General features: G+C 36.1%; 1 protein-coding gene across 5 annotated transcripts in view; it reads right to left on the bottom strand.

The window, feature by feature from the left end:
• Nucleotides 1-26,398, bottom strand: part of LOC103104319 (potassium channel subfamily K member 16-like) — a 44,603-nt gene that overhangs the window by 14,740 nt on the left and 3,465 nt on the right. For 3 of the 5 annotated variants that reach the window (XM_007472958.3, XM_007472954.3, XM_007472957.3), the window contains exons 2-3: nucleotides 19,415-19,532; nucleotides 15,938-16,104 (exon numbers count right to left, since the gene is read on the bottom strand). In XM_007472958.3, coding sequence (XP_007473020.1) covers nucleotides 15,938-16,104; nucleotides 19,415-19,532 — 285 coding nt within the window. Of the gene's footprint in view, nucleotides 1-9,187; nucleotides 9,292-15,937; nucleotides 16,105-19,414; nucleotides 19,533-25,407; nucleotides 25,494-26,398 lie in introns of those variants that run through there. The other 2 variants (XM_007472955.3, XM_056810825.1) reach the window with 2 other exon arrangements.

Consider the following 26,398-nt stretch of genomic DNA (forward strand, 5'->3'; position numbering starts at 1 on the left):
TATTCTCTCCATTTATGCCTTAGTTTCTTCATCTATAGAACAGAGAGAATAACAGCTTCTATCTCCGAGCATTTTAGTGAGGATCAAATAAGATAATATTTGTAAACACACTTTGTAAACTATAAAATATTATATAAATGTTAGTCATAATTATAATTATTATCATTTACATAATAAGGAGGGAAACAATGTAAAGCCTTTTTTTTTCCAATTGATTCCTCAGGTACAAGCATTAAAAACAAGAAAAGGGGAAAATGACCTATTTGTATAAAAATATTTATTGCTGTTCTTTTTATAGTAGCAAAGAATTGGAAATTGAGGGTATAACCGTCAATTGGGAAATGGCTGAAAAAGTTGGTGTATATGATTATAATGGAATACTATTATGCTATAAGAAATGACAAGCAAGATGATTTTAGGAAAACCTGGAAAGACTTACAAGATGTAAAGTGATGGGAGCAGAATCTAGAAAAGATTGTACACAGTAACAACAATATTGGACATTGATCACCTCTGAATGACAGCTATTCTCAGCATTGCAATGTTCAAAGACAATGTCAAAGAACTCATGATGAAAAGTACTGTTCACCTCCAAAGAAAGACCCAATGTAATCTGAATGCAGATAATACTATTTTTCACTTCAATTTTTTTTCCTGTTTTTGTTTGTGTTATAGACTTCTTCCACAACATAACCAATGTGGAGATATGTTTTGATTGATCATACATGTTTAACCTAGACAATTTTGCTTGCTGTCTCAGGAAGAGGGCAGAGGATGGAAGGAGAGAGAAAAGTAAGAACTCAAAAATGAATATTAAAATTATTACATGAAATTGGGAAAAATTAAATATATTAAAAAATTTAAAAACACAGGCAAGAGAGAAAATATTCAAACTTATTCACCTTCACCAAAGACTAAGAACAAATCACTAAGCACTAAATTTTCCCATGAAGGTGTGAACTGCCACTCAACTATGAGATCATTATATAATTTTCTTTATTTTTTAATTTCTAATTATAGGTGATGTACTTTTTTCGCATTATTTTATTTATTTGTTTTTAGAATATTTTTCCATGGTTACATAACTCGTATTCTCTACCTTCCCTCTTCCCTTCCCCCCTCCTGGAGCTGAGAAGCAATTCCACTGGTTTATACATGTCTTATTACTCAAAACCCATTTCCATATTATTCATATTTGTAACAGAGTGATCTTTTAAAAGCCACAACCCCAAATCATATACCCATATAACCAAATGATAAATCATGTTTTTCTTCTGTGTTTCTATTCCCATAATTCTTTCTCTAGATGTGGATAGTATTCTTTATCATAAATTCCATGGGATTGTTCTTGATCATTGCATTGATATTAGTAGCAGATCTATTACATTTGATCATTCCACAATGTTTCAATTTCTGTGTACAGTGTTCTCTTGGTTCTGCTGATTTCACTCCACATCAGTTCTTGGAAGTCTTTCCAATTCATATAGAAATCAAACAGTTCATTATTCCTTATAGCATAATAGTATTCCATCACCATCAAATACCACAATTTGTTCAGACATTGAAGGACACCCTCTCATTTTCCAATGTTTTGCCATTTCAAAAAAAAGTACAGCTATAAATAGTTTTGCACAAACTTTTAAAAATCTCTTTAAATCTCTTCTTCTAATTTTGCCACATCCCCTCCAACACTTATTGTTTTCCTTTACTGTCAAACTGACCAATCTGCTAGGTGTGAGGTGGTAATTCAGAGTTGTTTTGATTTGCATTTCTCTAATCAGGACGGTTTTAGAACACTTTTTCATGTACTTATTGATAGTTTTGATTTCATCGTATGAAAACTGCCTATTCATGTCCCTTGACCATTTGTTTATTGGGGAATGGCTTGATTTTTTGTAAATCTGACTTAGTTCCTTATATATTTGGGAAAGTAAACCTTTGTCAGAGAGTTTTGTTATAAAAGTATTCTCCCAGTTTGTTGCTTTCCTTCTAATTTTGGTTGCATTAGTTCTGTTCCTACAAAACCTTTTAAATTTGATATAATCAAAATCATTTATTTTATATCTTGTAATGTACTATACCTCTTGGTCTTAAATCCTTTCCCAAAAATCTGACACCTGTCAGACACTGTTCTATGTTTACCCAATTTATTTATTATTTCACTCTTTATAGTTAAGTCATTTACCCATTTTGAACTTATCTTGGTATAGGGTGCAAGATATTGATCTAAACCTAATTTTTCCCATACTTTTTTCTAATTTTCCCAGCAGTTTTTTGTCAAATAGAGAGTTCTCATCCCAAAACCTGGGGTCTTTGGGTATATCAAACACCATCTCTGAAGTTATTTACCCCTAGTCTATTCCATTGATCCACCCTTCTGTCTCTTAGCCAGTATCATATTTTTTGATGATAACTGTTTTTTGTAGTACAGTTTAAGATATGGTACTGCTAGACTCTGATCCTTCACAGTTTTTTTTGCCATTAATTCCCTTGATATTCTTGATCATTTGTTCTTCCAGTTGAACTTTGTTATAATTTTTCTAATTCTATAAAAAAGTTTTTTTGTAGTTTTATTGGTATGGCACTGAATAAGTTCATTTGTTTTGGTAGTATTGTCATTTTTATTCTATTACCTCATCCTACCCATGAGCAATTAATGTTTTTACAATTATTTTGGTCTAGTTTTATTTGTGTGAAAAGTGTTTTGAGTTGTGTTCATATTATATTATATAGTTTTCTGATAAAGAGCTATGCTCTGTAAGAATCCTAAGATAGGAGCAGTTTCAAATGGTGGAATCTTGCTACATCTGGTACAATGTCAGTGCAGGATATAGAGTAAGCTGCTTCACTATTTTTTTCTCAATTTCCCGATTTGCAAGGTAGATTCACAATAAATCAATGAATATATGTTTATTGTTTACTATGATCAAGGCAAGCGGAAGTATGGTATAGTAGATCAAGGGCCAGGCTTGAAATCAGAAAGGCTAAGTGCAAGCTCTCCCTCTGACATATACTGGCTAAATAGTCTTAGATGAGTCCATTAACTAACCAATTCAACTGCATGATCTGGACAAGTTTCTTAACCCTGTTGGGCTCAGTTTCCTCATCCTCCTTTATCTTTGCCATTCCTCCAGTATCTTTGCCAAGAAAATTCCAAAAGGGGTCATGAAAAGTAAGACAGGACTGAAATGACTAACCAGCAAAATAGTGAACAATAATAACTACAACAGTAAGTAGCAGTGTCAGAGTAAATTAAATTTCTCACTAATTCCTTAAGGATGTTGAAGAATTATGAAATGTCTATAAAGGATAAACATATTAGTAGGAAAAAATACTCTAAGCAGAAAAAAAACCTTTGTAAGTAATCTGTAAAATATAGGCGTTGGGAAGACATTTACATTTTCCATTTTGAAATATCAATTTTTAAGCTTACTTAACTTACAACTTACTTTTTCATTAGTGTATGTACCTACTACTCCATTTCAATTCTCTGTGTGTCCTCACTTGTACAATTCTTGCCCGTAGCTTCTTTTTAATTTCACCAACCTATTAGAAGCATTTCTCTGGTTTCCTTCAGGATCTCAGAATAGCAACATATAGGGGGCAGCTGGGTAGCTCAGTGGATTGAGAGCCAGGCCTAAAGACGGGTGGTCCTAGGTTCAAATCTGGACTCAGACACTTCCCAGCTGTGTGACCCTGAGCAAGTCACTTAACTCCCATTGCCTAACCCTTACCACACTTCTGCCTTGGAACCAATACCCAGTATTGATTATAAGATGAAAGATAAGGGTTTTAAAAAAAAGAATAGCAACATATATTGGAGCTGTCTATCTGTTGTTGTTCAATCTTCCTACATTACCAGCCACCTCCTTTGACTCTGCTATCAGTCCCTAATGATGACTTCTGCACACTTCTAATGAATCAGTTATTGTTGGGAAAAGACATCTGAGATCAACTAGGTGAATACTTCCCCTTTTCAAAGGATGAAATTAAGGCCAAGGGAAAATAAAACTACTTATTCAAAGACCGTAGAAATCATGAAACTATGGATGGATTTGAACCCTGGATCTTCTGACTCCCAAACCAGTTTCTGTTGTACTGTACCACTTTGCCTTTTGTCTTTTGAGTGCAATGATAGTACCATGATTTTTATCTTCCAAGATCTTAGTGCTTCATGATTTGCCACTCTATAACATTGCTAAGAAAGTAGCAGTGTTAAGAAGATGAACTTTTTCAGAAATGAGCACTTTGGGACAATAAAATCACTGCAAAACTTCCCAAATGTTATCCTCCCTGATCTTTTAATACTAAAGAATTCTGGGCCAATATTGCTGTTCATCAATAGTACCTATTCAAAATAGATACAAAGCTATATAGATAACCAAGAAGTCATCAGCAGCTATTGACTTATATGCCTGATTTGTGCAAATAAACTCTTTGTGAAAATGTTTCCTAAAACACTTAGAGGGCATCACTGACTAAAATATGAAATTGAAACACACAGGCTTTCACAGACAGTCTTCTATAATGGATGATGATATCTTTATGATACACAAACAATCAAGAAGGCTAAATCATAAAAGATTCCTCTGGCTCTATCTTTTTCTATATTGGTCTGAGTTCATTTCAAGCAGGGTGCAATACATGGAGATATATGCTTATTATGGAAATTGCTCACTAGTGTCATGAAAAATGCCAAAGGGCAACATATTAAATTAGTGTTGCTCCTTCCCTTCATTCATTCATTTCCTTCATTCATTCATTTGTTTATTCCTTCCTCCCTCCTTTCTTTATTTCCTCCTTCCCTTCCTCCTTACCTTTCCTTCCTTCCTTCCTTCCTTCCTCCCTCCCACTCTTCTTTCCTTCTTTTCTCCCTCCCCCTCCCTTATTTCCTTCCTTTGTTCTTTCCTTCCTTTCTTCTTATCTCTTCCTTTCTTTCCAAATTCTTCTCTCCACCTTCTGTAATACTTTTGGAGATCACTACAATCTTTCTATATACTCTATTTGCTAGGATTTCATCCTCAATTCCTCACTTTCACATCTCATTTTCATTTAGTTGTAAAATCTTGTAATTTCTACCTTGTTAAAAATCTCTTGTATCCATCCTTTTCTTTTCTCTGGCACTGCCACCACCCTGCCTCATCACCTTGGATGATAGCCTTCTGGTTATTTACTTTGCTTCATATCTCTCTATTCCAATCCATCTTTCACTCTGCTGTCAAAATGATCTTGAAGTACAGGTATACCCATTTGTTAAACTATAATGGTGCTCTATTGTTTCCAGGATCAAATATAAAATATTCTGTTTAACTCTTTAAAAAAAAAAACCCTTACCTTCCATATTGGAATCAATACTATTTATTGGTTCCAAGGAAGAAGAGTTATAAGAGCTAGGCAATGGGGGTTAAGTGACTTGCCCAGAGTCACACAGCTGGGAAGTGTCTGAGGTCAGATTTGAACCCAGAACTTCTTGTCTCTAGACCTGGCTCTCAATCCACTGAGCCACCCAGCTGCCCTGCTGCTTACCTCTTAATACCCTTCAAAACTTGGCTCCCCTTTCACCTTTCCAGTCTTTTTGCTACTTCTCCTGACCTACATGTTCTGTGATTAGGTGACACTGGCCTCCTTTATGTTCCTCAAATATGACATTTCATCACTCTATTCTGAGTTTTATTACTGGCTGTTCCCTATACTCATATGTTTGTCTTCCTTTGTTGTCTTTAATTTTAATGCCTTCCTTTTGAGACTGTTCCCAATTTATCCTTCATATACCTTGTTTGAATATAGTTGTTTGTATATTCACCCCCTTTAGATTGTAAGCTCTTTGAGAGCTGGAACCAGAGATTTGCGTTTTTGTGGAGGTTGCCTTTCCTTATAGTCCAGAACTTAGTACAGTGCTAGCCCATAATAGGTTATTAATAAATGCTAGCTACCTGTCTGATTGACTATCTCTCTACCAAAACAGCTAAAGAGATGTTGGAGGGGATGTGGGAAAATGGGAACACTAATACACTTGGTATGAATTAATCTAACCATCTTGGAGAGCAATTCAAAATTACCCCCTAGAAAGTTATAAAACTGTATGTATACTCTGAGATCCAGCAATATTGCTGGGTCTATTTCCCAAGATCAGGGAAAAAAGGAAAAGAACCCATATGTTCTCAAAATATTTATAGCAGCTCTCTTTGTGGTGGCAAAGAATTAGAAACTGAGGGGAAACCTATCAATCAGGGAATGGCTTAACAAATTGTGGAATGTGGTTGTGGAAGAATACTAATGCACCATAAGAAACAATGAGCAGGCTAATGTTTTTTAAACTTGTAAAGAACTATATAAGGTAATGAACAGTGAAGTGAGTAGAATGAAAAGAATATTATACATAGCTATAGAATTAATGCTGGAAGAATAAACCATGAGTTTTACCTCCAGAAAATGAACTGGAAGGTAAAAAAAAAAAAGATTTAATTTATATAAATTTATCAGTCTCCCGGACAATACCTTTCATGATGCAGGGAGGTTGGGAAGGGTCTGGGACACTTGTGGATGGAATTTATTATGTAGATTTGAAGAAAAGTAAGCTTAATATATAAGATATTTATGATTTCATTTATGTACAATCTTATTTTGTATGTAGAAAAGCTTGTTTTATTTGGTTTTGCAAATTTTGTAATTAAAAGAAAAAACCGCTATAGATATATATTTGTATTTCTAATGTGGACAGTAGACAAATGGAGATATCTTTAGATACCTAGAAAGCATTATCGAAATATAAAATAAAGGCAATATAGATATGAATAAAGACATCTTATGCACTACTTTAATGGTCTGTGACATAGGCTTTCATTATGCATTTTTCATCCATGTTGTATTTAAATAAATGTGGTTATACAAATCTCTGTTGCATTATTTTGTATTTCTGTGGCTTCATAGTATTCCAAGGCTGAGTACACAATTAGGGTAATGCCAGTACAAATAGAAGCATTCAAGAACTTCACAATATAGAATCTTTCTTTCCATTAGACTCTGCAAAATATCTCTCAAGACTCCAGTAAGGAACTTATATGCTTGTTTTCCCTGTTTTATGCCTTGCCAGAAATGAATATTCTATAAAAACTTAACAAAATATGTAGACAGCTGCCTGTAAAACAATGACTCAGAGAAGTACAGTGACCACTGAAGTGTATACTTGCTTAAGAAACTTGTACCAACTCAAGCTCTATAAAGTGTAAAAATGAATAAGAAGTTGATATCAATTTTATAACATCCATTTTGTTTAAAAATGTAGATTTCCCTGATTCACCCCAATTGGAATGCAAATTTAAAATAAAAAGGCAGAAACTGCAGATATTACTAATAAATGATAAAAAATGTAAAATATTATAAAATATTTTTAAATTGGTTTAAAGTCAACATTTTAGGTGTACTTATGAAAATACAAAAGTAACATAGAGAAAAAGAGACAGTTAATACAAAAAAATTGGTTATGACAGTGTACAAAGATATTATGTTCAATATTAGGATAATGTTGATTCTCTTCCAAGTTACTGAACAGCCTCTGTACCATTGTCAGTAATCAAGCTAATGTTAGTGGAAATTTAACTCCCAACAAAATTGTTAACCCTTTTCCTGTATGAATTGGAAGAATTGCCAGATAGGTTAAGATTGTTAGTGAGTATTGAAACTTGGAAAAAAACTGGAAAATTATCTTTTTAAAAAACCCAGAATGATAATATAGGTGTCACTGTTTTGTTTTTATTTACACAGGAAATGAACACCTACAGCAGAGAACCTTTCAGGAACAGCCAAATAAGAAAAAATCCAGATGACTATGCCAAAGACCTGAGTCATCAAAGCCCATGATTTGGAGACGAGCCAAAAGAACAGTTCACAAGGCAGAACAATCCCTGGAGTTGGCAAGCCTCCCCCAGACTGATCAATCTTAACTATTAACCCCAGCCCAATTATTACTATTGTTGTGGTTCAACCACCTTGAAAAATGTAACTTATAATGATGTACAGCCTTGTATTCTGATATTAGGTATAATTATTTCTGTATCAAATGTAAGTTTTCAAAGTGTAAGTTTTCCCCTTCGATTAGCTCAGTCTAACCTCACACTTATTCCACCAGAAGATAGCACAGCATAATAGAGCCACACTTAGCAAGACTTAGCACAAATATCTTATACCAAACACTTATTACAGATTTGATTAGGAAAAAGAAGATACATACCAAATCCTAGTATATTACCCTGTAACAGAACATAATCCTTAGCAGCATAATAGCATGAACACTTAGAAATTAAACAAAGTTGACTTTTAAGTAAAGGAGAAGTCAGTATTTACCTGGCTTATGGAACCAAGACTTGTATGCTAACAGAATCAGGTCCAATAGCTCTCTTTATGATAGGTGATGCTTGTCATAAAGGCAAAAGGACATTGAGTCTCAATGAAAGCCATTGCAAGCCTAACAATTCAACTAAAGCTATGCAAAAAGTTCACAGGAAAAGCTTTGACAGGGGAGGTTGTCTTAGTAACACTAGGATTGGACCAGTTGATTTGGAGGCCAAGAAAGACCCCATGTGGAAGCCATCTTAGGTCCTATGCTAAAGCCATGGAGAAATGTCTGCCTATGACAAAACACTATGGTCAGCACACACAACATATTGTGAGACATCCTCTGAAAAAAGACCCTAGTAAAAAAATGAAATTTCATCCATTTCCAAGCAAATAGAATTGGAATTTAGCTTTCCAGCCTTACACAAGCCATACAAATCATACACTCTATCTTGCCTTCATTTGTTAAATTTAAATTTTAAAAAGAGCAGAGGTAACCCTCAGTAGTGAGAATAGGTCCCAGCAAAACCACAGCCTAATAACCTTGAAGTAGTCAGACATGTAGCTTCCCCACCCCCCAGCATGAAAACTTAATCCAATTCCTTCCCAAATACTAAATATCCTTCCAAGAAATCACTGGTGCAAGAATTCTATGAGAAACTCTGTAGATGACTACACATTGACATATTAATTTATTATCCTATAGAAAACTCTTAAGTTTCAGTGAGGTAAATAAGTCATTGTACTAAGATTACAAATCATTATTAACCATTGCCCATGTAAAAAGCTTACCTAATCCCTTAGCCTACATCACTTTCTCTATAAAATACTAGCTGTGATCAATAAACCTTGCCTCTGATTGCTATCAGCTTCATTGGCCCTCCTGACGCGTGTCATCCTTCTCCCCTTGTCTCATTCTTCTCACCCCTTCACGACCCCCGAATGTTTGTCAGTCACCTGACAAGGATAGAAACATTTTGGATCATATAACCTCAGAAAACTTATGTGGAAAAATTGTTATTGCATATAATTGATAAAATAAAATATCTTTACAAAAAAAAGAAGAATTTGCATGCCATCCATACTTACTACAAATCTAGTTCAGCCTATGACTCCCCAAATTCCATCAGCCATCCTCAAGCTACCAATGTTCCCCCTCTACAATCTCTTCCTTTGATTGACAAATTCACCCTTGGGCCACAATTTGAGGAAATACCTATGCCAATCATACTTATTTGAGGGCAGGATTATCTTGGTTTTTGCAGATCATAGAGTCCTTGATAAATCTCTCTCTCTCTCTCTCTCTCTCTCTCTCTCTCTCTCTCTCTCTCTCTCTCTCTCTCTCTCTCTCTCTCTCTTTTTCTCTCTCTCCCCATCTTATTTTCTTATTTTGTTTTACTCATACAAGTTATTTTCTTTTATCAAATCACTGAGAAATATGTTTAGGGGGATCACATAAAATCTAGGCTACTCAGTAGGCAATGTAACCAACCATAAAGATATCATCTGTTATAGAAACATATCTGCAAAAATCTGCCTGTTCTCTTCTATTGTCATCAAAGATTCCTCTAATACATGCACAAAACCTCATAAAGATTTTATGGAGACAAAAAGCAGGCATAGGAGTCAGTAGTTGCTCATGTCTTCTTGGTTGCCTTTTCTATGTTAAAACAACATATGTTTTCCATTCTTTTTAGATCTTTCTCTCCTTTAGAGATGCTGAAAATCTATTCCCTAAGTACCTTTAAAATGATATTGTCTTTATCATAGATTTCTTTTGTTTGTATTCAACAAGATCCAGCTATTCTTCCTAAATTAATATTTTAAGTAATATTAATTGACACAGCACTGGATACTGAAATGGTAGAATCTCAATGTGGTGGCACCACTATCATTACTTATGAGAAAAGAACATTACAAAAATGCTGGCAAATCTGTTCCATGTTGCTATACTTATTGTTCCCTTTCCAGAGTTATCCACAAAAGTTCTTGGCTTTTTTATGTCTCAGGTTAATCTCTTTATAATCTTATTTTCTCTTCAACTACTTCCCATTGTTTTGTGAAATAATATTGTTCATAGTTTTTCAGCACTATGCCCTGTGATACCTTGCAAAAAGCCTATACTCTGAATCAATGTTGCCTTATCCACCATACCTCTATTTGGGAAGGAAATGAACTATTTGTTAACTAAGATACATTCTGAATTCTTTCAGCCTCAGTGTCTTTGATTCATTAATTAAATGTCTTTAATAGACAGTGATAGTCCAAAATTATGCCTTTCAATTAACCATTTCTATTTTACCAACTGTCTATTTAAAATTATAATAAAATCTTTCCAGATTGCATGTCAATCCAATTGTAAATAATCATTTTCTGATATTTTGCAATCCATGTTCTCTCTTTCCTACTCCTACGCCCTCCCCTAGAAGGCAGATAGTATGATAAAGGTTGTACATGTAATATATATCATGTTCATCATGCCATGAAATTAAACATATATTGCTTACAGTAGAGAAAAGTTCATGGAGGAAATAAATTAAAGAATGGTATATTTCAATTTGCATTTGGTCTCCATTCCTTCTTTGGTAGTGAATATCTTTTCTTTTTTTGGTCATAAGTCTTTTGGTGTTGTCCTGGATCCTTGCCTTGTTGATCCAACTAACTCCTGATTTGAACATAATAGATGGATATTGGGGCGGTTAGGTGGCACAGCAGATAGAAAACCGAGCCTGGAGTCAGGCAAAACTGAGTTCAAATTTGTCCTCAGATAAGTACTGGCTGTGTGACCCTAGATAAGTCACTTAACTCTGTTTCCCTTAGTTTCCTCATCTGTAAAAAGAGCAGAAGAAGGAAGGTGAACCACACCTGTATCTTTGCTAAGAAAATTTCAAACAGGTTATGGAGAGTCAGATATGACTGAAACAACTACACAACAAAAGATCAACATTGCTGCAATTGCACGCAGTATCTTTTTCTTGTCTTTATCCCATATAACCTAGTATTACTTTGACCTTTGCTGTCACTCAAACACATGAACAGCTGACTTTGAAATTCCATGCCTATTACCAGTTATCTTTTTGTTTCTATCAGCTAATTCTTGCTAAAGTGAGCTAGTGAAACTCATTTTGATTAGTTTAATCATAATTACTAGGATGAATTGTGACAAGGTTTAACTGACCTAGGAGACCTGGGCCATTTGCCTTTATCTTGTGGCACAGTCACTCTTAAGTTTCCTGATTCCTCATCCCTCGTTTCTAATAAGGAATAAGACAATTCAGAAAATAGTCATTGCAGTGGTCCAAATAACTCTCCACTGCCTTGACTAAGAGATGACAAGGGAGTCTCTTTTTAATGTCCCATCAGCCCCTTGTATAAAAACTCTATGTAAGTTTAAATAACCCTGAGTGGTTTTAAGGGGTTGTCAATCAGATTACAGATCCAGCTGCATGTCTGAGCCATCAATATACATTGCTAATGTGGGCATCCCATCAAAGTTGCTCCCTGATGACATCTACTGTCCTTCCATAACTACCATCCCTATGAAGCAATATTGCTCTTCAAGAATAGCTACCTCCCCTTTTGCAATGGAGTTAAAATATAGCCATTTTTTTTTTAATGTAATTTCAGGTAGCTAAGTGGCTCAGTAGATTGAGAGCCAGACCTAGAGAGAGGAAGTCCAAATCTCATCTCAGACAGTTCCTTAGCTGCATGACTGAGGGCAAGTCACTTATCCCCAATTGCCTACCTATTACTGCTCTTTTGCCTTGGAACCAATGCCTAGTAATGATGCCAAGACAGAAGATAAGGGTTTAAAAAATTATGCCATTCATTTCTTGACATATCTAGCATCTTCTGATGTTCTTAAAAGTTATTCATGTTGGACAAGCTGGAAGTCTTTGAGTAATCTCCAAATCATTGGCCTCTTTTGTTTCTTGATCCTGAATGTTGTTTTTTTTTTTCCCAATAGAACTTTCACTATCCACTTATTTTTAGAATATCACCAAGTATATACTAACTTCATTTGGAGAATCCTGAAGTCTTTTTTTTCTCAACATATTCCTTCTCCACAAGAGAAAATGTTACATAAACTACAATTATATCCACAGTCTGTTCCTTCCACTGTGGTTGATTCATTTGTGCTCATCATGAATATTGCAAAGTGAGATGATCAAGTGGCTCATTAATTGAGGTTCCTAATTGATTTGGGGACAATGAAAAAGTGTTACCCATTCCTTTCTTTGCTTTTCTTGGGAGATTTTGCAAGCTGTCCTTCCATTTATCTACAATTGGCTTATAGCTTCTGGTTTCTTTTATAACAAGATTAAGAGGGTGTGATTTAGCTACTCCAGTATATCAACTTGATCATTGGATAAAGATTACATGTCAGTGCAGTAGCAGAAAGGATGATAAGACTAGCAACAAAATGTATGCACTTGGGTGTGTCTCATTTTCCTTCTAAGTGTGTCTTGACTCCTCTTTCATATTCAGTACTAAACCTCCTTATTCACTCTTGTGACCTGGTACACCATGTCACCACCTCTTCAGGTAGCTTCTGGAGGTGAGGGGAAAAGCAACACTATTCCTTTAAGGTAGCCCTTGTTTAAGTCTATAGGTTTTAATAGACCAGAGATTGGTAACTTGGGTGTCTATAAACTTGCTGGGGAGGAAAAGAAAGAGAAGGGGAGACAGAGGGAGAAAGAGACAGAGATAGAGACAGAAATAAAGAGAAATTGTATTTTTTAAAAACTCTTACCTTCTCCAACCATTCTGAAGGACAATTTGAAATTTTGCCCAAAGGGCTTTAAAAGACTGCCTGCCCTTTCATCCAGCCATACCACTGCTGGGTTTGCACTCCAAAGAGACAACAAGGAAAAAAGACTTGTACAAGAATATTTATAGCCTCACTCTTTGTGGTGGAAAAAAATTGGAAAATGAAGGGGTGTCCCTCAATTGAAGAATGGCTGAACAAATTGTGGTATCTGATGGTGATGGAATACTATTGTGCTGAAATGTTATGAACTGAAGGAATTCCATGTGAATTGGAACAACCTCCAGGAATTGATGCAGAGTAAAAGGAGCAGAACCAGGAGAACATTGTACACAGAAACTGATACACTGTGACACAATCAAATGTAACAGACTTTTCTACTAGCAGCAATGCAATGATCCAGGACAATCCAGAGGAATTTATGAGAAAGAACATTATCCACATCCAGAGAAAGAACTGTGGGAGCAGAAACATAGAAGAAAAACATATGATTGATGGGGATATGAGTGGGATTTTGGCATTAAAAGATTACTACAAATATGAATAACATGGAAATAGGTTTTGAACAATGATACATGCATAACCCAGTGGAACTGCTTGTCAGCTATGGGAGGGGGACAGAAGAGAGGTGGGGAAAACCATTCATCATGTAAACATGGGAAAATATTCTAAATTTTTTTTAAAAAGAGAGAAAAAACTCTTACCTTCTATTTTAGAATCCATACTAAGCATTAGTTCCAAGGCAAAAGAGTGGTAAGGGCTAGGCAATAGGGATTAAGTGGCTTGCTCTGGGTCACACATCTATAAAGTACATTAAGTTGAATTTGAACTCGGGACCTCCTATCTCCAGGTCTGGCTCTTATCCACTGAGTCACCTAGATGCTCTCAAGAAATTGTATTTCAACATATTTGATTTGAAGGGGTCTGTGGTTTTTACTAGATAACCAATGGAATCCATGACAAAACATTAAGAACCCCTGCTAAATATGCTAAGAAATGTACATCCAGACCTCCAAATCCTGTGGAATTTTTATTCCCAATAGTATTTGTCCTTGGCAGAGGGACCACAGGGTCTACATGCAAAATGAAGGATCTCTCCAGCTTCAGAGGTCTCTCCCCTATAGATTGATGATTCTGTAAACATTCAAGTCCCCAGGATCCTACATAGTCCAAGGCTCATAGTAGGTAATTAACAATTACTTATTAAATTGAATTAAATAATAATAGAGATTGGAAACTGTGTTGTATGGTCAATCAACAATTAAGATCTTACTCTGTTGAGCACTGTAGTCAGCACTGGAAATACTAAAAAAGGAAAAAGCATGGTCCCTCTTCTCAGGGAGTTCATATCCAAATGGTTGCAGCATTATACAACTAAATATGTACAGTAGAAATAGAAGGTCCTCTGAGGGGAAGGGACTAGCTGTACTGAGAAGGGACCAGGAAAGGCCTCTGAAGGAGGTAGATTTTGAGTTAAGTCTTAAAAGAAGTTTTGAAAGCTCAGAATCCAAAGTGAGAATAGAGAGCATTGCAAGCCTGAGCTCCTCTGGGTTTTTTTTTTAAATATATTTTTATTATTTTTCCCCAAATGCAAGTAAAACCTTTTAATGTTCATTTTTTTTATTTTAAGTTCTAATTTCTCTTCTTCCATGCCCTCACATCTCCCTGAGACCATAAGCAGTTTGATATAGGTTCTACAAGTACAATCACACAAAACATATTTTCTGGGTCTGTTTTGAGCATTCCCTGTTGGTCTAGCATGGAGCCCTATGTCTTCTCTGTCATAGATAGGGTTGCTTCCTTTGGTTGATCACCTCCATTTTTAAAACTGGTAAAGATCAATCCACTCATCCTTTTCTGGAAGTGTTTCTATTTTCTTTTGCCTGTTCTCTTATCAATCTTTTTGCAACTCCTATGTGTTCTGTCCAGTGTACATGCCATGAACTGAACTGGGAAGAGAAAAGGGATTCTCCTTCCCCTGCTTACTTTTCTTTAGCCTCAGCTCTAAGGAATAGATCTAGGGGTATTTATTTCTATTTGGGGGTTGTCTAACTTGTTTTCTAACTGAGGGACAAAGTGGAAGAAGACTAAAAGATGAGGGGGACCAAGTTGTAAAGGACCAAACAGAGCATCCTAAACATTTGATCCTAGAAGTAAGAAGGAGTCATTAAAGTTAACTGGGTCAGTTAACAGTTAGACTTGGGCTTTAGGAAGATTTCTTTGGCAGCTGAGCAGCAGATAGATGGGAATGGGGAAAGACTTAAGGCAGAAAGACCAGTTAAAAGATTATTGCAATAGTCTTGGCAAGAGGTAAAATAGGCAGCTGTTTGTCATAACAAATAGTGTACTGGGCCTGAAGTCAAGAAGACTCATCTTCCTGGGTTCAAATTTGACCTCAAGCACTTCCTAACAATGTGACCCTAAGCAAGCCACTTAATCACCTTTGCTTAGCTCTGACCATTCTTCTGCCTTGGAACCAATCAATATACAGTATTAATTCTAAGATAGAAGGTATGAATTAAAATAAATAAAATAATTCAGGACAAGTGTGAATTTTAATAATAATTAGTAGTAATAGTATCTGATAAAAGTTAAGGATTAATGAGGAAAGTATTCAATTTTATTTTAGCTCAATAGATGAAAATACAATTGATGGTAGCTTTGCACTTCTGCTTCTCATGCCCTTCTGCCCTCCCTTTGAAACATTTGTTCATGTTTCAAATGGTGAGACATAGAGAAAGAAATACAAATGTCCATGTTCATTATGTTGTGAAAGAAATCAACTAGCATTTCTTAAAGAAAACAGAATGCATAGAAATAGTGAATAATCATTACCTCATTCATTTCCTGCCTGTTAAGGCATTTCACAAGCTTTGCACTTAACCGGGAAAGCGCCTTACCCACATGCTGGAGGAAAATGATATTTAAAGGGATTCCAAAAAAAGCAAAGATGACACAGAAAAGCTGCCCACCAGTTGTCTTGGGACATAGAATCCCATAACCTGATTTAAAAAAAAAAGTGACAAATTGAATGTCTCTCAGTCTGTCTGCTGCCACAAGTCTGTTATTTCAATGTTAGTCTTGGCTATCAATGAGCAAATATTATTATTCTAAGAGCCCTACCATGCGCACAGTTCTATACACTAAAGACTGAGAAAATGAACCAAATTTCAAATGTCCGGAAGTATGCTGACTAGCATATTGTCTGAGCTAAAACCTTCTAAGAATATCATTTGAATTTTTCAGGTGCAAAAAGTAAAATGCCTTTGGGATAGTTCATTGCTTAGTCTGGAATATTTTTTCCTATACCAGTGCTCACATGGATCACACATAAATCTTCTCTCATTGAATATTCTTACAAAACTTTGTCTGGAATTCCATTATCTCCTGCCTTGAAAGTATTTGTGCACATGTCTTATCCCCCTTGTTATATTATAAACTCTTTGAGAGCAGGGACATAATACAGTACCTTATTTGTTAAATTGATAAAAGAGCAGCAGGGTGGTACAATGGAAAGAGCTCTGAGCCTGGACTCATACAAGAAGTAGTTCAAATCTAATCTCAGACATTTATTAGCTGTGTAGCCCTGGTCATTTTATTTAGCCCTGTTGGCCTCAGTTTCCTCATCTTTAAAATGAGCTGGAGAAACCACTCCAGTATCTTTGTCAAGAAAACCCCAAATGGGGGCAGTTGAGTAACTACTCAGTGGATTGAGAGCGAGGTCTAGAGAAAGGAAGACCTAGGTTCAAATCAGATCTCAGACACTTCCCAGCTGAGTGACCCTGGGCAAGTCACTTAACCCCCATTGACTAGCCCTTTCCACTCTTCTGCCTTGGAACCAATTCCAAGACAGAAGGGAAGGGTTAAAAAAAAAAAAAGAAAACCCCAAATGAGGTTACAAAGAGTTGGTCACAAATGAAATGACTAAACAACCCACAACAGATAATATCTAAGAGGTTATAAAAATTCAAGCATGAACTACCTATTACAATTGAATCAGGAGATCCCTATTCCTGGAACTCAATTCCATTTTTGCTTTGTGGTCACTTCTTGTCATACTATGGCCTTGGGGACTGATTGTTATCTCACATGTTACATGACTAACTGAAAGCTCTTTTCTCTGAACTGTGGATTTGGCATTGCTTGTGGGAAAAGTGCTCCAAATGCTATTTTTTTTCCCTTTAACTTATTGACTTAAAGAACTAAAATCCCACAATTCCCTCCCTTCTAAAAATTTATTTTCTGCCATCAGTGTCCCTGAGGGAACATTTATCTTGAATGTTTGGGAATAATACAACACACTTTAATGTTTTCATAGATGACTGTTTACCCAAAGCATTTCATGGATTTTACATCCTGGCTAACTTGCTCAAGTATATAGCCATATGCTTCTCATAGGAATCTCAGGGACTGCTTGATATGTCACGGGCACTCATGACAATTTTTTAACAATAGTAACAATAGCAAATAAAAAATTAGTTTCCATTTGAACCATATTTTTACTCTCTATATGTAACACCATTTACCCATTCTGGCTCAGACAGATCCCTTTAATAAAGATCCCTTATGACAAAATGACATAGACTGGACTATGATAACATTTCTTTCTTTAATTCTACTGGTATCTTTTTTTTTTAAACCATACCTTCTCTTTTAGAACCAATACTATATTGGTTCTAAGGCAGAAAGAGCAGTAAGGACTAGCCAATGGGGGCTAAGTGACCTGCCTAGGATCACACAGCCAGGAAGTGACTGAGGGAGATCTGAATCCAGGACTTCTAGTTTCTACATCTGGTTCTCAATCAACTGAACCACTAGCTATCCCCTCTTTTGGCATCTTAAAGTTCCCCAAACAACTAAAAAAATCTCATAATCTTTTGCAGAATCATACATTAAATTAGTCAAAAATATTATTGATGTTTGGCAGAGAACTAACTAATTAATCTTTGGTTAAACCAAAACGCTAGGATTCAAGTCAGGAAGACCTGGTTCAAAATTTGCCTCTAATCTATACTATAGTGTGTCCATGGGAAAGTCATTTGACTTTCACGTGCCTTCCAGGTAACTCTCTAAGATTACAAGTAGCAGACAAGCTTCCCCTCTGTAAGGGTAGGGAGACTTTTCATCTTGGAATTTCTTCCTCGTTGATGATGGTCCATAATTAAAAAAACATTACTATTACAATTTCATAAGGAATTAGATGCAAGTATCAGTTTTCATGAAATACATATTAATGACTAAAAGAAATGTTTGAGTTATCATTTTGGGGACTAACTTTTGTTCTGATATCCATTTCCATTTCCCAATTATTAACATTGTTGAAAATAATAATTTGTCAAATGACTCAAACAATTATTTTTATGGTACTTTGTTGTTGATTTATTTTCAAAGAATCCCAATGACATCATCAGGTGATGTCTTGATTTGTGAGTGAATTGGATTTAAGTGAAGCAGAGTTACACAAAATTGTCAGCCTCATTTTCTTTCAAAGTTATCAAAGTGCAGTGGCAAGACAAGAGTCAGGACAACTGGGGGTTGTCCAAGAATCAGTGGATGACCTTGGTGTCTTCAATGTCTAACCAAGCTCTAAGCACTTCACTAGTTCCTGCTTCAGCTACCTTCATGGAAGCTGGAACAAATAGCTCTCATCAGCCAATTCCATCAGGGAAGTCTTCATATGTTTGGAGTAGACATCCACCTATTGGTTACTCTTACCCTGGTTTAGTCCATCTCTGGCACTTTATGAATTATTGTCACTGTGGTCACAAAAAAGATGGATATTTCTCTTCACTCCAGCTTTTCTTTTCTTTTCTTTTAAAAAAAAAAACCCTTAGGTTCTGTCTTAGAATCAATATTTGTATTGGTTCCAAGGCAGAAGAGCAGTAAGGGCTAGGCAATTGGGATTAAGTGATTTGCCCAAGGTCACACAGCTAGGAAGTGTCTGAGACCAAATTTGAACCTAGGACTTCCCATCTCTAGGACTGACTTTTAATCTACTGAGCCACCTCCCCCCATCACCCCAGCTTTTCTTGAAAGTTTATCCTTAGAATTTCTAGAGTAAAGCAAATTCAGATAGTGTTCTCATTTAAGAACACTGAATTTAAGACAGATGATATGAAATCAAATTAAGCCCCTTCCACTGTCTACCAGCAGGACTTTGAATAATTCACTTCACTTAAATTTCCTTAATTATAAAGAAGGTTTGACTATATGCATTCTAAGCTGTTTTTTTTTTTTAATAGCTCCCACCCTATGATTCTGTGGTCCTAGAGAAAAATCTCAGAATGTTTGGAAAATAGGTGTAATACCCACCTATTGTTGATACAATGGAGCCCACAAAGAAAAGGGAGTTGACAAAGTCCCAATTGGTATGGTGGTCTGATACATTTCCTAGGGGAAATATTCCATTTCGAGCAGCACGAGTCATATTCTGTAAGTTTAAAAAAAAAAAAGAAGCCATATTTAAATTTATGTCTATTTGTGATTTTTATAGGAAATCATGTGAGCATAATGAAAGGGTATTGAATTTGGAATAAGGAGATCTGAATTCAAATTCCACCACAAACCAATCAGAAGTCATTTAGCTCCTCTGTACTTCAACTTTCTTTTTTGTCAAATGGGGATAACAATTTTACTACTGACCTCACAGGGTTTTTGTGTGAAGTGTCATTTGCAAAACTTTAAAGAACTACATACATAGTATTTTTGTTGCTGCTGCTATCTTTTCTTCATAATAATAATAGAAAATTAGGGTCCTTGTTAAATAAAAGTCAAATCCACATCTTGAAATGGACTCTGGGAAATTGGGTTGAGGGTAGTTAAAAGTTGAAATAAAATGCAAGCAATCTTTCCGACCTCAGGGGAGATGACCCTAGAAAGAATTAGGTATCAGAGTAAAATGTGGTAATGAGAGTAACAAGGTTTGTGAGTGGACTTTTATTATTAAAAGACTGTGAATAGATATGTGTAAATTTTGTGAGAAGACTAACAAATTGGTAGGTCTAGTCCTTTGCAAGGGTAATTTGGAGTCAGCCAAAGAAATGGAAATCATTTTCTCAGAAAGCCCCAACTGAATTAGAGCAAGCTTTTTGCAGTCTGGTGGAACTACTCTGCTTTCTTCCAAACATCATTTAGAACTATTGTTGTTCAGTTGTATCCAATTCTTCATGACCCCATTTGGGGTTTTCTTGGCAAAGATACTTAATTGAGTAGCTTGCCATTTCCTTCTCCAGCTCATTTTATAGATGAGGAACTGAGGCAAAAAATGTTCAGTGACTTGCCCAAGGTCACACAGATAGTTAGTGTCTGAGGCCAGATTTGAACTCAGGAAAATGAGTCAAAAAAATGAGTCTTCCTGACTTCAGGCCAGGCACTCTATCCACTGCACCAGCTAACTGCCTGTATTTATAATTAAATTGTCCTTAACATCTACCTTTAATTTAACATGACTGAAAAACTTGAAACAGAAATGAAAACAAAATTTTCAGTTATCAAAGTCCAATTCATGTTGTTTAAATCTCAGTATGCATTTTAGATTTGTAGCCCATCCCCTCCCTAATTACCACCAAATATAGGAACCTGAAAGCTATACCCAGGTTGAAGGGAAGCTTTGGGTCAATCTCTACTTAAAATCAGACCATGACATCTCAATCCCTGCAACAAATGTTTTCCTTATATGCTAATGCAAAGCACAAATATTATATTAACAGGACAGTAAGGTAAATAACCATGGCAACTCCTCTTCCCACATACACAGAGGTGCATCTTCCCACAGATTCTTATACCACTAGTGGAAGAAAGAACATGAATAGAGAGAATTCATAGCCAGAGGACATGTGTGAGAGAGAAAACACACACAGGGAACTCACATGGGAGTGAGAACACATGCATCCACAAAACTTCTATAGCTAAAAAGCACATATAAGAGAAAATGCATGTACCCTAGGCAATTCATACCCCTAGGACTGTGTTACAGCTGGAATAGTTCTTTGCCTCCAACACTGTCACATTACTTTCTCATATGTAGAATTACTTATATCATCAGCTATTCTAACAATGCCATCTGCCTGCCTTTATCCACCAAGGTGCTTTCTCAGCTGTGCTCATTAATTATTAGTGCTATCTGCTGGGCTCTCTTCCCATCTGCATAGTCATCTATACTGGTTTGTGGATGAATGATGTGGGCTATGTGGTCTCTCTATTACATAGCAGTATCCAGAACTATTTTAGCTCTTTTGTGAGTCATCCTCACAGCCATACCCATCCACCTATCAAAAGCTATTAGGACAAGACTGTCTTTAATGGCTTTGCTTGTGCTTCATTTCTCCTGGTGCCTCTCTTCTCTCTATGTTTTTGTGACATTGCTTTTTCCTGGATCTCCTATTTTTTTTCTCTGCTGATTTTGCTAACAGTTTGGTCCCCCAAGTCCTGGGACTTTTCCTCTTCTCCTTTTCCACTATTTCACTTGGTGATCTTATCAACTCCCATGGTTTTAATAATCATTTCTATGCAAAAGACTTTCATATCCTCTTGTCTAGCATTAACCTCTCTCTCAATTTCCAGTCTCACATCTCCAGCTTTTTATTGAGGGTACTTCCATCAACCCAGTAACCCAAGTACTCAACCTAAGTGGCATTATGACTACTTACTCTCTTACCTCTCATACTTAATATTGATTTAGGTGCCAGGATCCAAGTATAAGTTATCAAATTTATATGATACAGAAGTTAGTGACTAAAAGAAAATCTCCAAGATCTTTCTTCTCCCTTGTTCCTTATCTCATATCACTCATATACCTTCTGTCACCATCTTCTCCTTTATCTTGAACATTCATCCAGAGGTCTAGTCCTCTCATTTCTACCTTTGTTACATCTCTCTTATGTGCCCTCTTCTGTCAGTCAGTCAATAAATGCTTTTACTAAGCAACTATTACATGCCAGGCACTATGCTACATGATGGGGATACAAAAAAAGAAAAAGTCTTTGCCCCCAAGAAACTCATAACTTAATGGGGAATATAACTAGTAAACACTATTTACAAATAAGTTATATACAGTATATATTTTTATTTATTATATTTAATTATATTTATAATTAAGGAAGGGAAAGGACTAGAATTAAGAGGAGTTGGAAAAGACTTCTTTTGGAAGAAAGGATTTTAGTTGGGACTTAAAGGAAACCAAAGAAGGTAGAAATGAAGAGGGAGCGCATTCTAGGCATATGGGATAGTCAGAGAAAATGTCTAGAGCCAAGAAATGCATAGAGTATCTTGTCTGTGAAGTAGCAAGGAGGACATTGTCACTAGATTGAAGTATACAAATGAATGTGGAGAGGAATAAGGTGTAAGGAGACTAGAAGAGTAGGAGGTTAGGTTTTGAGGGACTTTAAATGCCAAACAGAATATTTTATATTTGATCTTGGAAGTAGTAGGGAGCCACTGGAGTTTGTTGGGGGGGGGGGGTGACTGACATGGTCAGACCAAAATCACTTTGATGGCTGAATGGAGGATGGATTGGAGTGGGGAGAGATTTGAGACTGGCAGATTCCCCAGCAGACTATTACAACAGGCAAGGTGTGTGGTGATGAGGGTCTATACTAAGGTGGTGGTAGTTGACAGAGGGAAAAAAAGTAATGTCTTCAAGAGGTATTGCAAAAATGAAATCAACACTTTGTCAACAGATTGAATGGAGGTAGAGTGGTTAGAGAAAGTAAAATCAAGGATAACTCCTATTTTTCAAGTCCAAGGAACTGGGAGAATCCTGTTTCCCTCTACAGTAACTGGGAAGGTAGATGGGGAAAAGATAATGAGTTGTTTTGGACATGTTTAGTTTAAGAGGAGGAAGGAGGCCATTGCAAATGGCCTCAGTTTTTTTCTATAAATGAAACAAATAGGAGAACTATGGAAGGCTCAAGGAGGGTCGAAAAGGTTCCAAAGAGCTGCTGTGGAGAACTGGATAGTGAACTGCTAAGTCAAGCATAGAATTTCCTATCAGCAATGAGGATTCATTTGAGGTTGGGCAGCATAAATTTGTAGTGGACTCTGTCAGAATGGTTGCATGATTTTCTTCACTTTTATTTAGAAGCACATGTATAGGAATAAAGGCAACAAATGTTAGAAGTAGAAGGCTGAGACTTAACAGGACACAATAGGCAAAATGATAAGAGGGCTGGAGACTAAAGACAGGAAGACAGTATAGAGTGGTCAAAAGGAAAGGAGTGGCTAGTGCAGGGGGAGAAATTTTCTAGGAGAAAATTGAAGGAGCCAAAAGATTGGAGATCAAAGTGCAGGCAAAGATTAGAATTTTGTAAGGGAAGGTAAAGGAAGAGGGAAAAGCCAAAAGATTATGGTCAGATAAGATTAGATAAGAACTCTTTTTTAAAGTCTATTTAATTAATTAATTTAGAATATTTTCCCATAGTTACATGAATCATGTTCTTTCTCTCTCCTCTTCCCATCCCCTTCCCATAGACAATGAGCAATTCCACTGGGTTTTACATGTGTCATTGTTCAAGACCTATTTCCATATTACTAGTATTTGCATTAGGGTGATCCTTTATCCCCATCAAACCATGTGATCAAGAAGTTCAGGTAAGAACTCTTGAGCATGGAAGTGGCACATATGTGAGTGATGGCAAGATTAAGGGCGTGACTTTATGTGTGGTTAAGGTTGAAGGAGTAGGCATAGGAGGTGAGTAGGTTGAAGAACTGAATGGTTTAGGGAGATTGAGAAAATCTCTATATCTATCTATATATGTGTGTATACATACACACACATACATATATATGTATATATATATATATATATATATATGTTGAAGTCTTATAGTATGAAAGCAGGAATTGAAAAGGAGAGAAAAATTGTGAGCCATGTAACAAACTCATTGATGAAGGAGAGGAAGTGACCTGAGAGTCTATAGATAAAAACTACAAGGGTTTTGATTGGGTACTAGATATGAATAGTATGAGCCTCAAAAGGAGGTGAAATTAGTTATTAAGTGATGGAGGTAGGGAGAGAACTTGGAATTGGCAATGGGGAGCAAGGAAACAACTCTTTCCTTAGCTAGTGAGCTGTAGGTGTAGCCAGTACTGGAAAGGGTGACCAAAGAGGGTGTGCCATCATAGCTATTAGATGAAAAGAATGAGAAAGGAAAAGATTTAGGATAAAGGAAAATGTGTTGCCTTATGGATTCCCTGGTTTCTTTAAAATCTCAGGAGAACTTCCCCTTTTCTGAAAGAAGCTTTTCATAGTCCTCCATAAACATGACTTTTCCCTAAGATTACCACCAGTTTATCCAGTATATATCTTGTATGCATATAGTTTCATTTTGTCTCTCTGACTGTGAACTCCTTCAGGGTAAGAACTGCATTTCCCCCCTTAATTGAAAATACATTCTGTGTCAAATATTTCCACTAAATGCACCCATATCCTGCAGTATTAGATGGAAAATGCCAAGTGACAATTTTAGGTCAGTTGTTTTATGATGAACACTTACAATGAACAAATCTATCTACTACCTATGCAGGACAGTATGTGCTCTTAGATCTCTGTGAGCTTAGTGGTAAGGACTAGCTGTTTTGGGATTATTTCATAGTGCTTCTGGAGATCCTTAGGGAAGTCCCAAGTGTCAATTATAAAGTGGAAACCATGACTTCAACATGTCCAGACCCAGAAAATATCTATAATTTTTGCACTGACTGGGACCAAATCTAGAAAGACTTGAGGTACTGGCAAAATATATAAGCAAAGATATGGGTGTGTTTGTACTTGTACAAGTATCTATCTGGTAGTAAATATTTAAACATCCCCACAATCCATTCTACTTCATGAAAGCCTATAGGAAGACAGAATATTATGGTGGCAAAGAGCATCAAATAAGCCCTGAGCTGTCCAATTCAGTGGTGAATACTGAGTACTACAACTTAGAAGACACTCTAGAGCCTAAGGGATAACACTAGAAAGATTATGATTATCTGAGGAAGAAACTCATTTGTGCATTCTTACTATGAACAAATATGGCTCATATCCAGAAATCAATGCATATAATTCACTTCAAAAAGTCAACCCACCCCATCAGTATATTCAAGATAATTAAATGATTTGGCCATTAGCTGACAGAAGCATGACAGAAGTTTAAATGAATTCATTTTCTATAAACCAACCAGGGAGGTAGGCTGGAGATTTTTTATTGAGGTAGCATTGGCAGAGCTTGTTGGATAAGGAGATGCCCAAATAACAAAAGAGATGACAATAGTGATTAGCTTTCAGGCATGTTGACCTGAACAAACTCATAAAAGATTAGTAATACCTCATTTAAGGAAGAACAAGTCATGGGAGAAGATTATAAGTGGTGATCATAGATTAAGCACCCACAACAGTCAATGGCAGTCACACCTTGGGAGAGGAAAAAAAAATGACTTCAGAGGAATAGCAATCAGAGAGGCAAAAATAAAAATGTGATGGAGCTATCTATGAAAAGGGTTTCAGGCACAATGCAGCTTTTCATTATCTAGGAGATATCTGACAAGTGTTCCCTCCTTTGCATCTTTATGTATTGAGTAAGGTGGAGTTATGGGAACAGAATGGAAAATGATTTTGCCACTTGATTTCCCCTTGATGTTTACTTTGCTATCCTGTCCTAATTAAGTATTTTCTTTTGATTTATAACCTAGTCTATTGGCAGAGAAGATACTATATGCAGTTGTATTTGTATAGTCATAATTAGCTAAAGACAACATGGTGATTTGGGAGCTGGCCATCTTGGTTCAAGTTCCTTCTCTGACAATACTGGCTGTATGAACCTGGGCAAATCATTTAACCTCTCAGTGTCCCAAGCAACCCAATAAAACTGTAAGTTGTAGAGAAGGTGTTGGCAGTAGAAGTTACTCACTAGATGTTCTCTGTGCCCATTAAATAATTGTTAAAATAATAATGATAAGTATAATAACATTAGCTAACATTTATATAATATTTATTATATGCCAGGCACTGTGCTAAGTGTTTTACAATTATTATTTCCTTTCATCCTCACAACAAACTTGGATTCCTATTATCATCCCTAATGTTCAGATTAAGAAACTGAGGCAAGCAGAAGTAAGGTAACTTGCCCAGTGTCACACAGCTAGTTAGTGTCTTTGAACATTTGAACTCATCTCCTTAATTCCAGGTCTGCTGCATATGCACATATAAGCACATACATACACATGTATATTTATATTCATACATACACATACATACATATACATATATAAAATCCCTGAGAATCTAAAATAGCAAAGGATTAGAGTTGAGTGGAACCT

Source organism: Monodelphis domestica, chromosome 1 (genome assembly GCF_027887165.1).
Source record: "Monodelphis domestica isolate mMonDom1 chromosome 1, mMonDom1.pri, whole genome shotgun sequence".
In the NCBI taxonomy this organism is placed as follows: Eukaryota; Metazoa; Chordata; class Mammalia; order Didelphimorphia; family Didelphidae; genus Monodelphis; species Monodelphis domestica.